This window comes from Dermacentor andersoni, chromosome 2 (assembly GCF_023375885.2).
Source record: "Dermacentor andersoni chromosome 2, qqDerAnde1_hic_scaffold, whole genome shotgun sequence".
Lineage (NCBI taxonomy): Eukaryota > Metazoa > Arthropoda > Arachnida > Ixodida > Ixodidae > Dermacentor > Dermacentor andersoni.
In genome coordinates this window covers 34702792-34726210 of record NC_092815.1, presented here as the reverse complement: position 1 = coordinate 34726210, position 23419 = coordinate 34702792, and the positions used below count along the sequence as shown (strand labels likewise).

At 43.8% G+C, this 23419-nt stretch overlaps 1 protein-coding gene across 1 annotated transcript in view; it reads left to right on the top strand.

Moving 5' to 3' along the window:
• LOC126542474 (proton-coupled zinc antiporter SLC30A5-like) overlaps nt 1–23419 on the top strand; it is a 44846-nt gene that overhangs the window by 5342 nt on the left and 16085 nt on the right. The window contains exons 6-11 of the mRNA XM_050189558.3: nt 6590–6677; nt 8303–8379; nt 14096–14269; nt 19045–19324; nt 20720–20931; nt 21265–21422. Coding sequence (XP_050045515.1) covers nt 6590–6677; nt 8303–8379; nt 14096–14269; nt 19045–19324; nt 20720–20931; nt 21265–21422 — 989 coding nt within the window. The remainder of the gene's footprint in view (nt 1–6589; nt 6678–8302; nt 8380–14095; nt 14270–19044; nt 19325–20719; nt 20932–21264; nt 21423–23419) is intronic.

The window sequence follows — 23419 nt, the reverse complement described above, 5'->3', positions numbered from 1 at the left end:
TAGGCATACAATGTTTCAAAATCCCGGCTTTGCTCGCACTGCATTGAAAGAGTGCACGTGCAGCTATATTTTGCGCCTGAAACTTGGTTTGGACCAAAGCCAAATTAGAGGGACGGTTTAATTTTTCATGAGAGTGTATACTTGCTGCAAAAGCAAGCTCGTGGCAAAAAATAAAAACGAAATAAACAGATTTAGAAGCGACCCTCGTGTAGAGAAAAGGCAAGGCTGATGTGTTCAAGAAAGTAAATGTGCCACTTCTAAATAAGCCAAATTGTCAATCAGGACATCTCCACAAAAAACAACAGAAAAAGAAAACCATAGATTTCAGTGTGCCCTTATTATCTGTGAACTTGTAAGCGCCGTTGAACACCAGCTGCTGCCTATAGGACGTGTTCGAATAGGTATGCTTCTGTAGCTATGCAGTAGTGAGTCTGCTTTATCACATCTTCAGTAGCTTTCTTGATGACTGACGCTGGAATTCTATGGCAGACATCCATTATCCTTGCCTTGAGCTCAACTGATGTCGTTGTCTTGATAATTCAAACACAATGTTTCACACAACCCCAAAGAAAGAAATTGAGTGGAGAGAGATCAGGTGATCTAGCCGGCCAATTTATAGGCTGGTGCCTTCCACTCTGTTGCGCATAATAAGTTCCATCCAGCCAGTTTCGTGCTTGGCTGCTGCTGTGGGCTGGTGTTTCATCTTGCTGATACCACAGACGTGGATGATGTGACAGCGGGACTTCGCTGAGAAACTCATCCACCATTCCTAGGATTTGTTCCACGCAACGTTTGTGATCGAAAAAGATGGGACAGATTATAGCACTGACATAAATTCTGCACCACACATTGAACAACCACTGGAACTGGTGCTGAGTGCTTGGCATGACTCCAATCCCAGTGTGGATTGGAGTCACTCCAATAGTGTGCATTATGCAAATTTACCTGGCTGCTTCTGCAAAGATTGGCTTCATCTGTGTACATGATGTTGCTCAAAAAGTCCAGTGGCTCATCGGCTTTTGTAAGGACCCAATTCAGGAAATCTAGACAATTCTGCAGGTCCCTATCTTCCAAGCATTGGTGCTGTTAAGGTGGTACGAATGAAAGGCCGAGCTATTTACAATCCTCAAAACTGATGACTTGGAAAGTGGTACCTGGGCGGCCACGTCCCGCACGCTAGCATGAGGGTTTGAGGCCACAAATGCTAGAACATCCGTGCGTAGGCTAGGACTCAAAGACGGAGTCCTCCGTCGCTGTTTCTGGAAGCTGCCGGTTTGCCTAAGATTTTCATATTTTTTTATGATAGTCGATGCGTTTGGTCTACCGCAACACTTCCATGACTGATATATATTTGGGGCCTTCCTCTTGTTGCCATTTGCAGCTCCCAAATCAAGGATTATGTTTTCCTTCTGCTCATTAAAGAAAGATATGACGACTGGGACCAAACCAAACGCAGCTTTAAGCCTTAGCGCATATGTTGTCAATTCGCTTTTGTAGTGATTGGTTTTGTAGAACGCAGATCTATAATCAAGCAAGCTTCAAGACAAGTGAAGCAGTCAGCATGGTGCGAAGTTTCGCTTACCCAGCGCGCCCGACGCTCCGCTTCGTGAGGCCTTGAAGGAAAAGGGTACAATCTGATGTTGGGATTCAGGCCTTCTTGTTCATGGTAGCCCACGACGCAGAAGTAACGACGGTCACGTTATTTCGAGGCTGAGCTGGGTCTCTCTGGATCGGCGTCGCCGATTCATTCTGCTTCCAGCATTACGTCTCACGGAGAGTCCGTTTTCATTAAACTATAGGCTGCAGCTAGCTCGCAGCGTGGTCGGCATGGTCTGTGAGAAGTGACGAGCCTTTTCGCACTTGCAACAGGGCAGAAAAAAGTGCGGATCGACGCAAAACTCGGGCTAAAAACGTGCTTCGCCACATCCAGGGCTCAATACTACCGAAGCCGGTACTACCCAGATAATGTTTCGCACGCCGCCACCAGGCGCCGCTACTATACCTCAAACTCCAGCGCAAAACGCCCATAAATGTTGCAACTTATTGGAAAATTTCTCTCTCTCATTTTTTTTCGTGAGTCGTTTGCATTGCTTACTGGAGAGAGAAGCAATACTGAAACACATATTACTCACGTGCATTTCACACGCCATTGATAAAAGACTGCTGAAAGGGTCACTGAAGACTGCAGGTTTTTTTCATTCTTGAATAAGCATGCAAAGCAATTTCAAGCGAGGGGAACATACTGCAACGTTATCATTCTCTAGGCATAGGCTATCCTTTATTACCTTTAGAAATGCTAATTGGCCACCTCCTTCTGTTTCAAAAATATCATGAACTTTGTCCTTTGTATATATTTAAATATATTGTGTGTGTACATGGTGTTTACAGTGAAAATTTAAAACAATGTTCAGGTGAGAAAATATGGATGAGGCAGCCACCGCTGATGTTTGTAATGCGCTTGTCATCCTGTTGTCAGGATTTGAAGAAATAAAGTGAAATTATGGGGCCGTATTCTGAAATGCTCGCCTTCCACTATAGTTTCGCCACTGTTATAGTCACATTCAATAAATCAAGCGGCTGCAGTCTCCGTGACGTCAGCACGCGCTACCAACGCGTGCCCTCGAACGCTTTACATCGCATGAGAGAGCACAACATGCGAGTGCAGAGCTGCTCGGGTGTGTTGTTTTCGAGTGTAGCAGCCACAGTACGGGTTCTGCGCGCTGACTACAGTTGGCTATGGCCGCTTTAGGTAAAATAAATTGAAAAAGGAAGTGTGAAATGTGTTATTTTAAATGAATCAACCAATATCACCGCGAAACAATGCGTGTAAGATCCCACCAAAGAAACTACTATACACTACCACCTCTCATGTCTACTACACTCCACCACCAACCAAACACCAAAAGACATGTTCGTCTATTCAATACATGTTGAGAGCACCCATCGACACGACATTAAAATGACGTAGGCAGGAACTACTAGATGGCGTTGTTTATTTTCTGGTTTTGCTGAAACAGCCAATCCATGCATGCCGTTGGTGGAGGCGTGGCCAAGGCGATAGTTTCGCGGGAGGAGAACACTTCAGAATATGGGCCATGAATTAAAAGCTGTGCACGTCCGTACCAACAATGATGCAGTAAGCTATTAGCCCCAATAAAATTTTAAGTGAAAGGGTAGAGGCAAGTCAAAAGAAACCTCAAATGATGTGGGTGACAAAACTCTGGTAATGACACTTTAGATGTGGGGGGGGGGGGGGTGCTAAGCTTTTGCATCACCGGGGGAAGGCTCTTCCCCCCTCCCCCTCCCTCGGAAAACTCAGGAGGGGGCTCGGGCACTGGAGCCCCCGCCTAGTCGGCGCCTTTGGAAGGGCAAACCCTCAGATTTGTAGTCATCATTTTGCCATCGTCGAAGTATCTTAGTCCTTTTCTTTTAGGATATACGGTCGACTGTCATTACAACGAACCCTGATAATCCAACAAAACCATCCGTTTTTTTTTAAGTCCGTGATATCCGAAACGCTTCACTTCTGAAACTTTTGTCGCGATGTCTAACAACTTTATTGCAAAGAGTGATTGACGAAAGTCTAAAGTAAAAAACAAACAAAAAGTCGCAGTTTTTTCCAAAAGGTGAATCATTGATTGCGATAGTAAATTACGCAAGATAAGTGCGGCAGCAGCAGCCACCGAATTGACCTTCGTGCTCTCTCACTTCACTGCGAACTAAACGTCGAAAGCACAGCACATATAAAGTTGCTAGCTCTGGGTGAACTTTGTCCACATCGCAGATCACTTTCAAGATACGATGGGCGCACACTTTGTCCATGTCGCAGATCGCTCTCAACATACGGCGGCTGCACCGTTAACAGCAGCCACCGGAGTAGAACTGCCCTTCTTTTCCTCGCCTCCCCCCAGCATGCCTCACACGTGAAAGGCGGCACGCTTCCGCCCCGCTTTCCTCCCTCCCTCGTACGCAAGATATTGAGCTGCAATCGTCAGCTGATCCTCACAAGTCAGTTGCCAGCTAGTGTTGACACGGCAAAGTCCGTTTTATATGCCCGATTTTGACAAAATTGCCACTAATTTTGTCCGCTGTAGCAGATAGTCCGTTGTAGCACTGTCCATTAAAAGTGAACTTCGTTGCATTAATAAAAAAAATAGATAGAACAAACTAAGGCTGAAATATGGTCCATTATGTCCGCAAGTCTAGTGTACGTGGGTCCATTGTAACAAGTGTAGACTATTTCCTTCCTTGCACTTCCCTATTATAGTTGTGTCTTGTGCACAACTCTGTTTGCTGCGCATCGACAGCAAACGCAAACACAACAAGGTGTTCATGCTTGCTGTAAACGTTGGCCTTACATGTGCGCCGAGCACAACCGATGATTCTCATCGCACTAAGCTCTGTGAAATAGACTATGCCTGAACATTAGGCTAGTTTATAAGACATTAAGATCGACAAAGCAGCGCAAGGACAAAAAGAATTACAAAGGACCGAGAACGGAAACTTCCCGACACATGCACAATCAGTGAAGCAGCACAAGAAACAGAAAAGAGAGGCATACGTCTCCCTTATTTGTCTGCAATTCTTGTGCTGCATCGCCAATTTACATGATTAAATATGCGACAATAGAAACGTTTACAGCAAAATAATATCTTGAAAAAAACTGCTGGAGTTTCACATCTTAGCCTGCCTCGGTGAGCTCTCTTTTTAGGGCGTATTTGCATCACAGTTTGCATTCGGCTTCTGATTTATATATACTACCGGATACCGTGAATGTGACCAACCTTGTACAAGCGGTGACCTTTCTCAAGAGCAGGCAAACAAAAATTCATTTTCCGGTACATCAGGCCTTAAAAATCACAGTGCGAAACGACTAGAAGCACCATGTGTGCCTTCGTCTGCTTCACATGCCAGTGCTCTTGCTGCTGCCATTTCCAGGGCTGTTAGTCAGTGCCATTGGTACCTTACGACAACCGCTCGGTGCCTATAGTTTGCCTTGCGCTGTGTTTTCCCGGCTTAACTCACGTTGATATGAGAGGCAGCACGAAGGTCAGTTTGCTCACTGCTGCTGCCACGATTCCTCACGCCAGCGGTCTAAGAGCGAGTGTCCGTGGTCATCAAGTGAGATGTATTTATGTTTGCTTGTGCATGTGTGACACCATGCTTGTTAAGGGGCAACTCCGGCGATTTTTCTATGTCCACTGATCTTAATAAAATTTTGAATATACCTTCTCTTTTGCACTCTGTTAGTGCAATTACTATTAGACCACACGCGTCAGCGAACTCACCGCTAATTTCCTTCTTTCCTTTCCTCCTCTCTCTTCCTTTCATATTTGTTTCCCCTATCCCATTCCCCTGGTGTACGGTAGCCAACCGGACGTTATTCTGGTTAACCTCCCTGCCTTCTGCTTTTCTCTTTCCTTCCTTCCTTCCTTCCTGATTATCTGTGCCAAATAATATGGCTGCAAGTCATTTAATTTTCCTGAAAATGAATTTTAAAGATTGGTTGCATTTCAGACTCGTGACATTTTACTGGCCACCCTATGTTTGTGACATCAGAGACTACATTGCCACTGTCGCTGAGAATCGCCGCTGAAATCGCTGCTGTCTAGTTTCGAAAATCTGTAAACGCTCCCTGTATCGTCAGGACACATTGTCAGCTTCGCTTCTTTAGTGTTAACACCATGTGTACTGTGTCTTCAGCATGCATTCTGCATGTTTGCATTATAGTAGTGTCGGATCTGACGTCATCGACCCATCGTGACGTCACACAAAGCAGCTACTTGTTTCGGTTTTGGTGTCTCATTTACTGGTTATTTAAAATTATTTATGAATTTGTAAGCAAATTGAACCACCCTACAGGTGACAGGACTGTCAATGCCATTTGAAAATGACAGTATCCTAATATGGTTAAAAAATTCTGGAGTTGCTCTTCAATGTGGTTGCTATGCCTATGTTTAAAAGTTTGTATGGCCGACGAAACTACCATCCTTAATTCCTATAGCTGTTGACTAATTTGCTATCGCGATTGATCCTTCGCCTTTCAGGTGAAACCGCAACTTCCTTTAATCCTCCAAACGTATATGTCAGTGCTCATGCTAGTGGCATCTGCCTACACATGGGAGAAATGCACATGGTGTGAAGTTGCGGCCTCTGAGATTCAAGTGCAAAAGCTTAGATGTACTGCCCCTTTTCGGAGGCTGGGTGGCTACAATTTGTTGGCGAATTTATTGCGCAGCTAGTGCGTTTCTGAAACACTGTGATGTGCTTTTTGACACTCAGGCTTGGGTAATCGAGGTTCCTTGAATCGAGCGCACCTCATGTTCACCATCTTAGCCACTTGGCGAACGCAGAACCAGGGAAAATTTATCAGTGGCTCACGGAACCCTGAGGAAGGACCTGCAGAATACAGGGGTTCTGCAGAACCCACTTTGAGAACTCATGGCTTAGAGAATGCTGCATGTAATTTCAGGAGGTTACAATAATTTTCTTCATGAGGGCCTTTCTAAATATAAAAGCCAGCATTTTCAAATGCTTGCTTTTATGCTACAATTGTTTGTCATTTTGCCTTCTCTTTCTCTCGTTACAGTTTAGAGGAGCAGTGTGTTTTATATTGGCGGTATTGTCGCTGCTGTTTCTTGACTTCGACGACAAGGAGGCTTTGCCGACGGAGCACCGTATCCTTATCTTATATACATTTGATAGAGCGTAGCAGCACTGACCTTGATTGTAGAGGTAAATAATAATGACTGTAGGATTGGCAATGTAGGTTTACTCATAACTTTACATGATTTTAATTGTAGCATGTTAGTGGAGTTGCTCGTACCCTTCTTGCTGACTGCCCATATCCAGAGATTCTCATTGCCTTTGGGATCAACCCCATGCACTGCCTGCGTACATGACACACCACATTACAATAAATATTAGTAGTCAAACCAGTCTTACGAGATTGTGGTGTCATGGAATTTTTTGTGTATTAAATGTTTTATATGTGTCACTTTCTTGTGTCACTAAATGTTTTATGTGTGGCATAGACAGAGTAATTCATATTTTATTAAACAAGATGGGAAAACATAATAGCCTAGCTGTTACCAGCACATTCAGTTAACAAGCAGTTAGTTTCACTTTGAATTGCATTTATGCAGTTGCATCCACTCACATATGCTAAAGGGAGGTGTGCTGTACTCAGATCACTTGTAACCCACCCACTAAAATCGACAAGATTCTTTAGTGTTGGTGAAACAAAGAGCAACTTTCCACACATTGTTATCCCATGTTGACTGATGTTAGTCTCTTACATTCGTGGCAACAAAATGAAGATTGGTGTGATTTGATGGGTACTAAATTCCTGGTTCCATAAAGGTGTTACAATGATGAATCTGCCCTAATGTGTTTCTAGTGTTGGGAAGAGCATTGGGTTTCTAAAAATTGGTAGTGCTAGAATAAAAATGTAAACATACCTGCAGCATAGCAGTGTAGACATGACACACAATATGCTGCTTTGTTTTCAACTGGAGCATTTGTGCCAGGAAAGACCAAAGGTATTCACCCGTGCAGTTTGTATCGCTTTGTGGTAACATTTCTTCTTAGGGTCATAGCACATGCAGTGACTTATCATGTGCAAATTACCATCTGTGAGTGGCAAAGGGCGTCCACAGTATCCTATAAAATTACTTTATTTCACTCACGTGTTCACCATGGAACTATTTTAGCACTTTGTTGTATTTTGACCTACAAGTGCAATCTGAATCATACTTGTCTAGAGTGGTCTAGTGGCCAGCTGCGGACTGTACCAGCATCCACAGCTGCTGCCTCGCGATAGCTGCTAGGTTTTACTTATGTTTGTCCTTTAGTGCATGAACCTAACGTGCGGCCGGACCATGCATGGTGTCAATGCGACATCGTCCTGTGCTTCTTCTTTTTTTTTTTTTTTTTTTTTACAACAGACAGTGGTCAAATTGACTGGGTGGCTACACTTGACCACTCGAGACAAGTGTTATTCAGAATGTACGAGGCACAGCCCATGCATTTCTGTTAAAATTAACTTATGATGAGATGGGCACATTCTCAGGATCACTTTATGTTGATCTTAAAGGGACTCTGCAGCAGTTTCTAACAGGATATTCCCTAGTGACTGCAGGAGCTGAAATATGGCATGTAAAGACATCAATATTACTTTATTTTGCTGGCATCCTCAAACAATCAGGAACACATCATACAACATGAGAATTAGATGCATCAGTGGGAGTATTGCCTAGCATGAACAAAAGAAAATATTTGTCGCTCCTTGACAAATACTCAGCTGAGGGCTATCAACACCATGGGTTGAGCCACATCTTTTATTACCTGGTTTCACTTCTTGGTCTTCCAGATCACAAGGTAAGATGGTTTTGTTTGTCATTAAGAAGTGGGTTCTGATTATCCATTTGTAGCAAAGTAATTCTGAAAACATCCTCCAGTAAAACCTTGCCAAATCATAATAATGTGCAACACCACAACTATGAAAAAGGAAGCATAAACAAACATCACGGACACACATTAGCTCCTGTGATGTGTATCTATGTTTCCTTTGGTGTGGTTATGTCATTGTGCTATATTATGTGCATCAGCAAGCACCAACTAACCCAGCCGCATGTACTAATTGCCAGATCAATTAAAGCTGAATAACTCAGATTTTTGGACCCCTCTGGCTGTTGTAGATTTCATAAGTGTAGTCGGTAGTCGTGGAATCCTGGTGTTGCAGCCGCCATGCATCTCGATTCAGAAATGGAATACTTGGAGCTGGTTATTTGAATGAGTGCAAGACGGAGTTTTGTGTATTGAATGACCGTTAGGAACTTTGTGATGTCCGAGAGTTATTGCATCTACGTTATTTGTGTGACTTCGCTTTCTTCTTAACTTCAAAACTCACTTCTCTACTTAGTGTAGCCTTGATGGACACAGCAGTATGTTTGCCCACCTCATCATCATCATCATCAGCCTAGTTACGCCCACTGCAGGGCAAAGGCCTCTCCCATACTTCTCCAACTACCCCGGTCATGTACTAATTGTGGCCATGTTGTCCCTGCAAACGTCTTAATGTCATCCGCCCACCTAACTTTCTGCCGCCCCCTGCTACGCTTCCCTTCCCTTGGAATCCAGTCCGTAACTCTTAGTGACCATCGGTTATCTTCCCTCCTCATTACATGTCCGGCCCATGCCCATTTCTTTTTCTTGATTTCAACTAAGATGTCGTTTACCCGCGTTTGTTGTCTCACCCAATCTGCTCTTTTCTTATCCCTTAACGTTACACCCATCATTCTTCTTTCCATAGCTCGTTGCGTCGTCCTCAGTTTCAGCAGAACACGTTTCGTAAGCCTCCAGGTTTCTGCCCCATATGTGAGTACTGGTAACACACAGCTGTTGTACACTTTCCTTTTGAGGGATAGTGGCAACCTGCTGTTCATGATTTGAGAATGCCTGCCAAACGCACCCCAACCCATTCTTATTCTTCTGGTTATTTCAGTCTCATGATCCGGATCCGTGGTCACTACCTGCCCTAAGTAGATGTATTCCCTTACCACTTCCAGTGCTTCGCTACCTATCGTAAACTGCTGCTCTCTTCCGAGACTGTTAAACAATACTTTAGTTTTCTGCAGATTAATTTTTAGACCCACCCTTCTGCTTTGCCTCTCCAGGTCAGTGAGCATGCATTGCAATTGGTCTCCTGAGTTACTAAGCAAGGCAATATCATCAGCGAATCGCAAGTTGCTAAGGTATTCTCCATCAACTTTTATCCCCAATTCTTCCCACTCCAGGCCTCTGAATACCTCCTGTAAACATGCTGTGAATAGCATTGGAGATATCGTATCTCCCTGTCTGACGCCTTTCTTTATAGGGATTTTGTTGCTTTCTTTGTGGAGGACTACGGTGGCTGTGGAGCCGCTATAGATATCTTCCAGTATTTTTACATATGGCTCATCTACACCCTGATTCCGTAATGCCTCCATGACTGCTGAGGTTTCGACTGAATCAAACGCTTTCTCGTAATCAATGAAAGCTATATATAAGGGTTGGTTATATTCTGCACATTTCTCTATCACTTGATTGATAGTGTGAATATGGTCTATTGTTGAGTAGCCTATACGGAATCCTGCCTGGTCCTTTGGTTGACAGAAGTCTAAGGTGTTCCTGATTCTATTTGCGATTACCTTAGTAAATACTTTGTAGGCAATGGACAGTAAGCTGATCGGTCTATAATTTTTCAAGTCTTTGGCGTCCCCTTTCTTATGGATTAGGATTATGTTAGCGTTCTTCCAAGATTCCGGTACGCTCGAGGTTATGAGGCATCGCGTATACAGGGTGGCCAGTTTCTCTAGAACAATCTGACCACCATCCTTCAACAAATCTGCTGTTACCTGATCCTCCCCAGCTGCCTTCCCCCTTTGCATAGCTCCTAAGGCTTTCTTTACTTCTTCTGGCGTTACCTGTAGGATTTCGAATTCCTCTAGGCTATTCTCTCTTCCACTATCGTCGTGGGTGCCACTGGTACTGTATAAATCTCTATAGAACTCCTCAGCCACTTGAACTATCTCATCCATATTAGTAACGATATTGCCGGCTTTGTCTCTTAACGCACACATCTGATTCTTGCCTATTCCTAGTTTCTTCTTCACTGTTTTTAGGCTTCCTCTGTTCCTGAGAGCCTGTTCAATTCTATCCATATTATAGTTCCTGATGTCCGCTGTCTTACGCTTGTTGATTAACTTAGAAAGTTCTGCCAGTTCTATTCTAGCTGTAGGATTAGAGGCTTTCATACGTTGGTGTTTCTTGATCAGATCTTTCGTCTCCTGCGATAGCTTACTGGTTTCCTGTCTAACGGCGTTACCACCGACTTCTATTGCGCCCTCCTTAATGATGCCCATGAGATTGTCGTTCATTGCTTCAACGCTAAGGTCCTCTTCCTGAGTTAAAGCCGAATACCTGTTCTGTAGTTTGATCCGGAATTCCTCTAGTTTCCCTCTTACCGCTAACTCATTGATTGGCTTCTTGTGTATCAGTTTCTTTCGTTCCCTCCTCAAGTCTAGGCTAATTCGAGTTCTTACCATCCTGTGGTCACTGCAGCGTACCTTGCCGAGCACGTCTACATCTTGAATGATGCCAGGGTTCGCGCAGAGTATGAAGTCGATTTCATTTCTAGTCTCACCATTCGGGCTCCTCCACGTCCACTTTCGACTAACCCGCTTGCGGAAAAAGGTATTCATTATCCGCATATTATTCTGTTATGCAAACTCTACTAATAATTCTCCTCTGCTATTCCTAGAGCCTATGCCTTATTTCCCCCACTGACTTGTCTCCAGCCTGCTTCTTGCCTACCCTGGCATTGAAGTCGCCCATCAGTATAGTGTATTTTGTTTTGACTTTACCCATCGCCGATTCTACGTCTTCATAAAAGCTTTCGACTTCCTGGTCATCATGACTAGATGTAGGAGTGTAGACCTGTACAACCTTCATTTTGTACCTCTTATTAAGTTTCACAACAAGACATGCCACCCTCTCGTTAATGCTATAGAATTCCTGTATGTTACCAGCTATTTCCTTATTAATCAGGAATCCGACTCCTAGTTCTCGTCTCTCCGCTAAGCCCCGGTAACACAGTACATGCCCGCTTTTTAGCACTGTATATGCTTCTTTTGTCCTCCTAACCTCACTGAGCCCTATTATATCCCATTTACTACCCTCTAATTCCTCCAATAACACTGCTAGACTCGCCTCACTAGATAGCGTTCTAACGTTAAACGTTGCCAGGTTCAGATTCCAATGGCGGCCTGTCCGGAGCCAGGTATTCTTAGCACCCTCTGCAGCGTCACAGATCTGACCGCCGCCGTGGTCAGTTGCTTCGCGGCTGCTGGGGACTGAGGGCCGGGGTTCGATTGTTGTATTCATATAGGAGGTTGTGGCCAAGTACTGCACCAGGGTGGCCAATCCTGCTCTGGTGAGAGAGTGCGTTACCGGTTCTGGTCACCGGGATCAGGCCGCACTCCAGGCTTGCCCACCTCATATTTAGCTTAATGTCAGTTATACGAACAACTGTATAACTGACATTAAGCCAATTTTTCAGATTGTAGTGAACATGGTCACCAATGTGCACTGTGTGCAATCACCTACATCATTGTGAGGTCTTTGAATTTTCTAAAGAGACCCTAAATTGTTAAATGTACCTGTACCATATTTCCCCATTGAGTCGAGAAGTATTTTTAATGGTACTGCCAGTGCTTCATTTGCTGCCAAAACTGTTGGAGATGCTAGTCTTGAACAAACACTTTTTAAAACCAAGTCATTGAAAACTAGCTGTTTTCAATGTGCCTGCCTGTGGATGCTCTCTCTTTGTGGTGTGTGTGTGTGTCACGTGCTTGGCTTATGGCCGGGCAAAACACATCGTTAATAAATTCACAATCCCCCTCTCATCACCAAAATCTTAATGGTCTCCCTTCTTCAAAAGTGTGATAGCACATCATTAAAGCGACACTAAAGGCTAATACTAAGTTGACGTGGACTGTTTAAGTACCATTCCAGAAACCTCGCAATGCTTGTTTCATGCCCAGAAAAGACTTAGTTTACGAGAAAATTGGAACTTAAGGGTCCAAATATTCTTTTTGAAATTAAAATATTCCGCCACCCAACCGGGTGAGTGGAGACGTTGCGTACACCATCACCACCCTTTGCTGCTGTCGGTGAGTAAAACGGCGCCCAACAGATGGCGGTACCGAGCCAAGACAGAGCGGTGGACTCGCCGCTGCAGCTGCTTTTTGGTCAAGTGGCGTAGATCGTTATGCCATTCTGCGACATCACATGGAAGTTGAATTCTCTGCTACTTGCAATTTGTAAAAGTTCTGCAAGCCAGCAAAACCAGCACAGCACTACGCGATAATGAAACTACTGAAATGCGAAAGCGGAGGCGGCGCAGAGTCAAGCAAAAACAAAGCCTTTCAACCGCCTGCGTCGTTGTCAAGGGTAATTTCAATGAGTACCTTTTTCTAGAAATCAACTAGAACTGGGTAAGTAGCAGTTTATTCCGTCTTATAATACAACATCAGAATGTTTTTTTGCACCAAGTGGTTGAGTACTAGCGACGTAATTTAACTGAGGTGTGCTATCGTCATTGGGAAAATACTTCAGTGTCCCGGGGGAGTCTCTAATCAAGTCCTGCATTTACCTCAATTTCTCTATTATTAAGGCTCTGTTCACAACAATATTGATGCCTTAGAGATTCCCGAGCACTAATCTATCACTTTAGCTTGACTTCATATTTGCCATTAGTGTCCCTTTAATGCATTTGTTTAATCGCCAACAGAAAAAAATCTGGACTCTGTCAAAAGGGATTCATAAATAGGCAGAATGACCACCTCGGAGGAGTTTGCAATTCCAGTTTTTAAGTAAACTAGCAGAAAACAGGAAGAATAAAGTAGGAACTGTCATTAGCTATCTTCTTTATGCTAGGAGTACATGTGCTGCGGGTATGTTGTGCTTGCTATGCTTTACTTAGTGGCCATGCAGTTTACTACCTGCATTAGTCCAGAGGGCACTTAGACAGTATTACATTTTTGATGTGTGCATTTATGTCTATCTCAGACACTACGGCAGTTTGCTGATAATAAACAGGATGTTGCTTGTACAATGAGAAAGCTCAATCATACCTGGCCATTAACTTCCTTGCACATAATAAGTAGCTGGCCTGCTCCACTAACCATGTGTATATTTGCACATTTGGTTGCAGAACTATTGCATTTTCAAACGGTTCTGACAGCCCAATTCACATAATCTTGTGTTTATATTATTTAGAGCGAGTTGTTTATTTATTTGATTTTCAAATTTTTTTGTTGTCATCAACAGTTGTTGCTTTCCTGCATTGTTTTTAGAGGTCAAAGCACTTTCACAGGCAAAGCACTAGTTTTAGAAGGCTAATGAACTCTTTAAAGAAGCATCTTATTTTTTGCTAAACATAATAAATGCTTGAAAGTCAAAAGCCTAATGAGGAAATTGGGCAAGAGTATGGAGCACGTTTAGGTAAAAGCTTGTCAACAAGCCGACTTATAATTTTGCTTTTGCTTTTCAGGGTGGTGTGCTACTTCTTGCCCTTACCTTGTGCCTCCAGACGGGTTTTCGAACTATCTCTCGCACACTAGCTGTCGATGTTGGTGGAGCCAAGCGATTAAACGCACTGTCGAGTGTTCTGTCCACCTTGCTTTTAGCGCCTCTCCTGCTGTTTGTTAAAGTACCGGCTTCCATGGTGAGCACTCCTTTTCTGACTGATGCCTTTGATCCTTCTGTGTAATTTTTTTTTTCAATATGAAATGCAGTACACCAGTTACAACAACAGTTATACAACAAGATGGTGCTTATAATGATCACCCGGCATTCATGCATGTAAAATTCGATGTGGCACCCTACCTCCTTCCTTCAATTGAAACAGCATATTATAATGCCACTCTATCTACCATGCATGAGATACAGCAGTGAAATCATAGCCTTCTGAACAATCTCTATCTTTAATGTTGCACAGGAAATGAAATAGCGAAATCTCGCTAAAATGGCCATGCTTATTTGTGAATGTGGCTGTTAAGAGTTTTAGGAGTTTTATGGTGTTTTATCACGATGTGCGACTGTCACCCGAGGCAGGTACTTACATCACTTTGACCGCCCAGCCACAGGTTCCTTACAGTGAATATGTGCTTCGCCCCATCATCGACATGCTCTTGAACCAGAACGTTGCTGTTCTGCATACGTTGGTCACGGTTACTAATAACGACGTCGTTCCACCGCTTCTGAATTTAAGCCTGTGCCCTCAAGTGATTCCGGCCGGCATGTTCTTGGCCAGCGTTTCTAGTGGTTCCGAATTTGACATTGAGAGCCTAATGCCGAGAGTGGCTTATTAGCGCCAATTGCAGCTCACAGCGCTGGTTCCTTAATGGATGACTTCACGAAAATGATTGCACCTGACCTCACCTCTGCCCAGGCCATGGACATACGTCACCTGCTTGAATCATACAGTGACATCTTTGATTTCGGCGACAGGCCTTTAGGCCAAACATCTGTTGTTCACCACCATATAAACACTGGAGACACGAATCCTATTCGTCGGCGTCCCTATCCGGTATCGCATGCTGAACATCGATTCACCCAATCATAAGTGGACAAAATGCTCCACAAAGGGGTCCTCGAGCCATCAGCCAGCCCTTGGGCTTCGCCTGTTGTCCTTGTGAAAAAGAAAGATGGTACCTGGCGTTTTTGCGTCGATTATCACCACTTAAACAAGATCACGCGAAAAGATGTGAACCCACTACCACGCATCAATGATGCCTTTGACTGCTTGCACGGAGCTAAGTACTTCTCGTCCATCGATCTTTGATGCGGCTACTGGCAGATTTCAGTTGATGAAATGGATCGCCAGAAGACAGCCTTCATCACGCCGGATGGCTTATATCAGTTCAAAGTCATGCCCTTTGGCCTATGCAATGCTCCTGTGACATTTAAACGTATGATGGACTCTCTTCTGCGAGGCTACAAATGGACCACCTGTCTTTGTTACCTTGAAGACGTTATTGTTTTTTCTCCCACGTTACCCGACTTCTGAAAAGCCGGCCTTCAGCTGAACTCCACGAAGTCTCAATTCGGGCGCCATCAGATTACCGTGTTGGGACACCTCGTTGACGCATCCGGTGTCCAACCAGATCCGCAAAAAGTTCGTGCCGTATGCAGTTTCCCTGTGCCACGTTCTGCTTCTGACATGCACTGCTTCGTCGGCATGTGTTCTTACTTTCGCCGTTTCGTCAAAAACTTCGCCGACGTTTCTCGGCCTTTGACAGATCTTCTAAAGAAGAACACGCCATTCTCATGGGGTCCGGAGCAGGTTCACGCATTCGCCGCTCTCATCAGGTTTCTGACCACCCCTCCCATACTTGCCCACTTTGATCCATCTGCGCCGACCAAAGACCACACTGACGCTAGCAATCATGGCATCGTCGCTGTTCTCGCCCAACAACAGAATGGTACCGAGTGCGTGATAGCTTACGCCAGCCACCTTCTGTCACCTGCTGAGAGAAATTACTCCATCACCAAGCGGGAGTGCTTGGCTTTAGTTTGGGCTGTGGCCAAGTTCCGGCCATATTTGTACAGCCGCAGATTTTCAGTCGTCACAGACCACCACGCACTCTGCCAGCTGTCTTTCCTCCGGGATTCGACTGGACGGCTTGGCCGCTGGGCTTTGCGGCTCCAGGAATTTTCATTTAGTGTCCATTACAAGACTGGACGCCTCCACAAGGACGCTGACTACCTTTTGCGTCACCCCGTGGATCCTCCCGATCCTGTTGCACATGATCTGGTGACCTGCGTGATAGCTTTGACTGACATGACCGACGTGCGTGCTGAACAACAACGCGATGCATCCTTACGGGCCATCATCATCGGAGTGCAATCTAGCAGCACCGATAGCACGTTCCGCATGTTCGTGCTGCATGATGGCATCCGCTACCGCCGCAATATCAACCCTGACGGCCGTGAGTTGCTCCGTGCCCTTCCTCATCATCTGCGATCCGTCTTTCTTGAGCAACTTCACGATGCACCGATGGCGGGACACCTTGGAGTTTTGCATACATACCACCGCGTACGATGCCACTTCTTCTGGCCGGGTCTCTACCGCTCTGTGTGTCATTATGTCGCAACTTGTCATTATGTCGCAACTGAACGTACTCAGTTGCAACTGAGTACGCTCGTGAAGTCATCGATCGCTCTCACATGGCACGTCAAGTCGCCCGATCTCATTTATTAGCCTCACAGCATATACAAAAAGAGCATTACGACTGCTGCCATCGCGACATTAAGTTCACGCCAGGTGCTTGGGTGCTCCTCTGCTCACCATGTCGTCAGGTTGGCCTCTCCTAAAAGCTTCTCTCTTGCTACACAGGGCCTTATGAAGTCCTACGCCAAGTTAACGATGCAAATTACGAGATGTCGCCGCTACATTTTGATACATCCTCAAGTCAGACGCCTGTTGACGTCGTGCACGTTTCACAGCTGAAGCCATACTTCGCTCGCAATTGTTCGTCTACCATGCGCCGAGACGGCGCTTCGCCACCTGGGGGTCCTTCTACAGAAGGATGAAATAAGAGAGAGGACGAAGAAGGATCGGAGACGCTGACTGCTGCGTGTTGTTGGTGGTCAGCCGTCTTAACTACTCTGACTCAGCCTGTATATATATTGTAAATATAGTCTTTCTACACTCGCAACATCCCCGTAACAATATTGTTTATTGCTAATTCACCATTCTCCCCATTGCAAAAGCATTATCCTGTTAGCATGTTTGCGGGTACTATTTTGTCTTCACTGAGGGCCCTGTTTCTTGCATTTTCCCATCTCTAGCTCCCTTTGCCTTGAAATGCCAGAGCAAAATTTTAGTACATGTAACTTCCCCTGGCTGCTTTAGTTTGTTCAGCAGCTATGAGTTATGACACAAAGTTTTTGTCTAAACATTTTTTTTTTGCTTTTGCTTTGTTAGGCAGCTGTCCACATAGTAATCACAGTATGAAACATCAATGCCTCCATTGTATCAGAAGGTAATACATTGAATAAATATATTCTTGCAGCCAGCATAGGATCATGTTAAAGGAGTTTTTAACATGCTTCACAAGGAGGAATATTTTTCACCTTCATTAAGGATGAATACCTGCAAAAAGAGACCATTTCAGAAGCAGTTCCTCAAACTCAAACTCTCAAAATTCGCAATATTACACATATATTTTTATATTCAGTCACTACAGTTGGCCGATGTCACCATCCGCGCTTTTGGAAACTGCCCTGATAGAGCAACTCAAAATGCCGCAGTATCACAAGAGGCCAGAACTTCTGTACCTGCTATTCAATGACGTGTTACAAATTGACCAAAACACGCTCATTTAACATGGAACCTGTTGCACTACTCGTTCTTACCAACCCGAAAAAATCGCTGAGTACTCATGCAAAACAAAACCCTTTAAAAACTCATTCCTCCCTCGCACTGTCTCCAATTGGAATGCACTGCCTACAGATGTGGCCACGAGTCCAACAATTGATGTATTTTTGAATGCACTTACAAATCTTGGACTGTGAAATTTCTGCTAATACTTTTTCACATGGCATCAAGTAAAATCTTTTGCTACACATCTTCATGTTCTTCCAAATGTTTTTGCATTACTTCAGTTGATCATTCCTATATGTGGTACTCATGTTGTTCATACCTGTACTTTCATTTTACCTACATAATCTAGTTAATATTATTACAGCAATTAGCATTTTTCAGGTTTTCTGTTGTAAAACTTGTACTCAAATGTATGATCATCCTTTTAAGGTGGTTTACTCGAAAAGACACACTGCTTGCATGACTAATCACAGTCTGTGGATAGCCAAGTCACAAGGTTCCACTAAATAACTTTTATTAATTAGGTACCTTTTGAATTGAGGCTGATTTCGATTGATCTCATATCTATGTGGCATAAATCACAAGACTAGCCAAAGTATCGAGATGTCCTTTGCCTAATTGTGCCGTAGAATCAACATTGCATTAATTGTTCTTCAAAGATTGTATTTTAAAGCTTGTGCTGCTCTTTCTTTTATATAACACGTATATTCCTCACAGTGTACATGACGGCAAATGCTTGTATTCTTATGCTTGTATTGGATTTTCACACTTGTTCTGTTACGTAGTTCTGAGCATGTTTTGAACCACTACTGTGAATTGTATTTAATACCCACTCCTGCCTAAGGCCTGAACCACAGGCTGGCAACGCTTAAATAAATATATATGGCAGCGCTTTTCTAGTGCATGTGATTATTGTTAGGATGAGCAAAATAAATGCCTAATCTTTCCAATTTTAAGAGTTTTCTATTTAAAAATTTAATTGGTACAATTTTGTAGGAAGTTAAGTTATATGATTTCAAATGTAATACTACTAAGACTGCACGGTCTAAATGCATATTTTGAGCCTATGTCTCTTTTTCTTTTTGACATTGGTTTCTCATGCCTGTTTGCAGAATGAGGAGGTTTTGCAGGTGCCCTTTTTTGTGCTGCCACTTGTCTTCTCTGGCCTGGCCGTCTTCGTGCTGGACTACTACGTGGAATCTGTGTGCACGCTTCGTCTTGACTCGTACATCACTGCTAGGCTGGGTTCACTGACTGTGTTTACGGCTGCCTTGCTTCTGGCCTTCTCGTGGGGCACGAACAGCCACACAAGCCACTCGTGGACAGGTTTGACCTCGGGGCAGCACTCGCTCTCTGGTGGTCTCATCTTTGCCTGGATCATGTTTGTGCTTGGTGAGTGCCATGAAGCTAGTAATGGCTCTCTTATGAAATCTGTTGAAGCAGTGGAAGAATGTCTGCATCATTCTGTGCGGAGAGTGTTCTTGTGCAGCCTGCACAATTATGCCTTTTTACACTAATGATATTTGTTATAAATCACTTGTGAAAGATGGCATAATTCAGCCTTTTAAGGTGGTTTACTCGAAAAGACACACTGCTTGCATGACTAATCACAGTCTGTGGATAGCCAAGTCACAAGGTTCCACTAAATAACTTTTATTAATTATATTAGGTACCTTTTGAATTGAGGCTGATTTCGAGTGATCTCGTATCTATGTGGCATAAATCGCAAGACTAGCCAAAGTTTCGAGGTGTCCTTTGCCTAATTGTGCCATAGAATCAACATTACGGTAATTGTTACAGATTTGGCACTTTCAGGTGTCGCTGTGAAATTTATTATGCTTGACTGGGGGACTCACGAGACAGTGAACTGAAATCTGCAGTTAGCTGTGAGAGGTTTATAGTTTCTCAGCGAGTGGAATCTAACTTTGCATTCATGCCACAGTGGCTGGTATTTAGTACGCCTCATACCCACTCGGCTGAGTCAGTGGCTAGACTGTTTTGCTGTGAGCATGAGATTATGGGTACAATTCATGGTGGCAGTAGCTGCATTCTGAAGGGGACTGAATGTGCAAGAACAAGATTAGCTTTATGCATTAGCTGCAAAGGAAAAATTAAGTAATTAAGTTCTGAGATTTTAATGCCCAAAATGGTTTGATTATGAGGCACCTCATAGTGGTAGTCTCTGGATTAATTTTGACCATCTGGGGTTCTTTAACATGCACCTAAATCTAAGTGCGCAGGCATTCTTGCTCTTTGCCCCCATCAAAATGCAGCTGCTGCAGCCAGGATTGGACCCACGGCCTCAAAGCTCAGCAGTGCAACGCTATAGCCACTGATCTAGCATGGCGGTTAAGGTGCGAAGTAAAGAAACAAGTAACAAGCAGCTTTAGAAACTCGCAATGATGCAATGGCCTTGCTAGGAGAGCAGAAGATGTAGCACATAACCAACACTCACAAATGAGGAAATGGGTTGCACAGGGCACTCTCTCATAGGCTCAGGACCATTCTCAAATAGTACCTACCAGGCATAGCAGTTCGCTCCTCATGCCAACCAGAAAGAAGTAAAAAGGTTGCTTTTAATAAAAGTGTCATTGTTTTAGTTACTTCCCATATGACCTAGGAAATCCAACTGTTCAGTTCATTGAAATAGCTGTTGTACTGACATATATGTTTGCTTAGCATGATATGTTTCAAACCTTTGTAATCTCTCACCTTGACTGGCGTCTACTTCTTTCAACTGCTCTGCAACTGTTAATTAGCTTTTTGCCATTCTTTCTTTCCTAACAGCCACACTGATTCTGAGTTCACCCGACCTGAAGGGCACCAAGGGTACCTTGGTAGGCTACTCCAGTGATGGTGACCCCCTCTACCATTTCAATGGGGATGCATTTCACATGGGGCCAGGCTACTCCATGCTATCTGTGCTCCGGTCTGGATTGATGCAGATCATGAAGGAGTCGGACTCAAGGCGGATATTCTACTTCCTCTGCATCAATCTAGTAACTTCACCTTTTTCTTGCAATCATCATAGATAAGGGGGCACATGTTACACATGTTTCCTTACAATTGCAGTATAATTTACTCATGGAAATTAAGATTGGGCAGAGTTAAACTTCTCTTTTTATTCTTTGAGCCAAAGTTCCAGATCAAAGAGCATGCGGTGGAGTTATGATAACTTGGAATCCACAAATTGAATCTGTAACACACTTCCCTGCCCAATTATTTCTGGTCTCGTAATTAGCAGTTACCTGACCTGTTTACACTTGTTTTGCATGCATGCGTGTTTCTGTTCTTCTTGATTACCCCTTGTGCACCCCCATGTTTCATGCCAGATGTTCACGGGTGTGGAGCTGTTGTATGGCATGTGGACAAACTCCCTCGGGCTCATCTCGGACGGGTTCCACATGCTCTTTGACTGTTCTGCACTGGTTATGGGCCTTGCAGCTGCCTTGCTGGCAAGACGCAGCGCCACACGAACATTCCCATTTGGGTGAGAAGCTTTAAAAACAACTTTGTCTTTAAGTCATTAGGTGGGGTCTCCCAATGGAAAAACTTTACACAGAAAACTTGTGGACGCTTGAAGGCCCCATAGGCAGCACTGAATGATGCTAGATAATAGTGAAAATGCAAAACCTAAGAAATAGCGTGCCAGTAAACACCTTAAAACAGTGTGGACATAACGCAATGCAGAGAAAGAAGCTGACAAAAACCGCAGCAGGTACAACATTTACTTTTAAAGGGTCCTGAACCACCCCTTGGCTTTAGTGAAGAGACCCAGTCCACGGATATCATACACAGCTGTAAACCTCTCAGCCAAATTTTGTATTCGTGTGCAGTGTGTGGAGCTCACAAGCAGAGCACAAAGTCATCTTTTTCTAAAACACTTTCCTTTCAAACGAGGCCTTCTCTTCACCCATTCTGAAGCTGCCAGCAGCTTGCATACTATATCGTTGGGTGCAAGATTCCCTTAGATGACTGCTGTTGGTTGATACTGACATCAATCTAGAAGGGTGTTTGGATCAGTGTGGTCCTTCCTATTGTCACTGTATATTTATTGATGCAGTTTACTAAACAGGCTAAACTAAGCAAAAATCTGCATTTCAAATTTCAATAAGAATTATGTACATACTTCCGGAGGAAACCTACTATGATCTGCTCACTCACGCTCAGCTGTGCCCGCCTGCGTGGTAATGAAACTTTGGCCGCATTGCTTATCGGTGTCCTAGCTGTTGGTTCTCGCTAATTTCGATTAGTTTTTAACTCAACTACCCTTGAACCACAGGAAACTTGAGGTCAGACAGCGCGTATTCTTGCCAGCATGCACTTCAAATATTTATAACACTTCAAAATGCACTATCAATAGCTTATCAATATCAAAATGTCAGACTTGGGAGACTTTAATTTCACAATGCAGACATGTCAAGGATAGAAATTATACATGCTGTACAGGGGCCATTCAGTTCAATCATAAAAGGAGTTCAGTCATGCAACAAGTTCACTTTTCAGATTTAGATGCACATCAAATGGAAGTGCTAAAGTTAATGTGAGTTTTTGCAGGATAGTAGTTCAGGTACTTTCCTATGCGAGTGTAGACCGTCATGAATTGACACATTTTCTTGGCAAAAGCATTTGCTTGTTATGTACAGCATAAAGTGGTGATGCTCTGGGGGTAGTTAATCATTTATATTAACAGCAGCAGTTTGTGTAATTATAAAATTTGCTCATCTTGAGCCAATTATGTGTAATGAACAAAGGATGAATTCATACAACAGTAGGCTTTCGTTAATTTGTATCCGTTTAATTCAATCTTTTGTTTAAACTTCGTCCTGGCTAAGTCCAGGCCAACACTCCTATATACATTTCTATGGGCCTGAAATTTCGTTATCTTGATCCCCAAATTGGCTTTTGCCAAATAATTCAAACTTTACTGGTCAGCACATGCATGCCTGACCCCAGACCCCAGTGGTGGTCACTTCTGTCTTGGCAGTGCTTAAAGCACATCAAACACACATTGTCTTCCCCTGAAAACGGCTATTTTTGGCCCACCCTAGGAAAATTTTTCAGCGAGAGCGATATCAATGAATGATTACAGTACTTAATGGATTCCAATGAGCACTATCTTCTCTAAAAAAATTGTTCCCAAAATTGTCTGTGTAGTGCAGCGGCATGCAAAACAAAGCCCGTGTTCGCAGTATTTACAACAGCCTGCAGTCAGGGCCAGCCTAGCCAGCTTCATCGCCATTGCCCTCACAAAGCAAGTTCTTGTGTAGCATCACGACGGTCGTAGAGTTTCTCACAATATTACTTGGAGAGAAATCTGGCACCGCAGTCTGTGAGAGTTTCCTAACTGCTGCTGTGCCATCGTGGGAATGACGATACATGGGTGTGCGAGGCTTGTGTTGGCTGGTGTTGAGCAAGGCTTCGTCTAAAACGTAGATATGGATGCACAGATAATGCGTTCTTCAAATAAGATCTTCATAGAAGGTT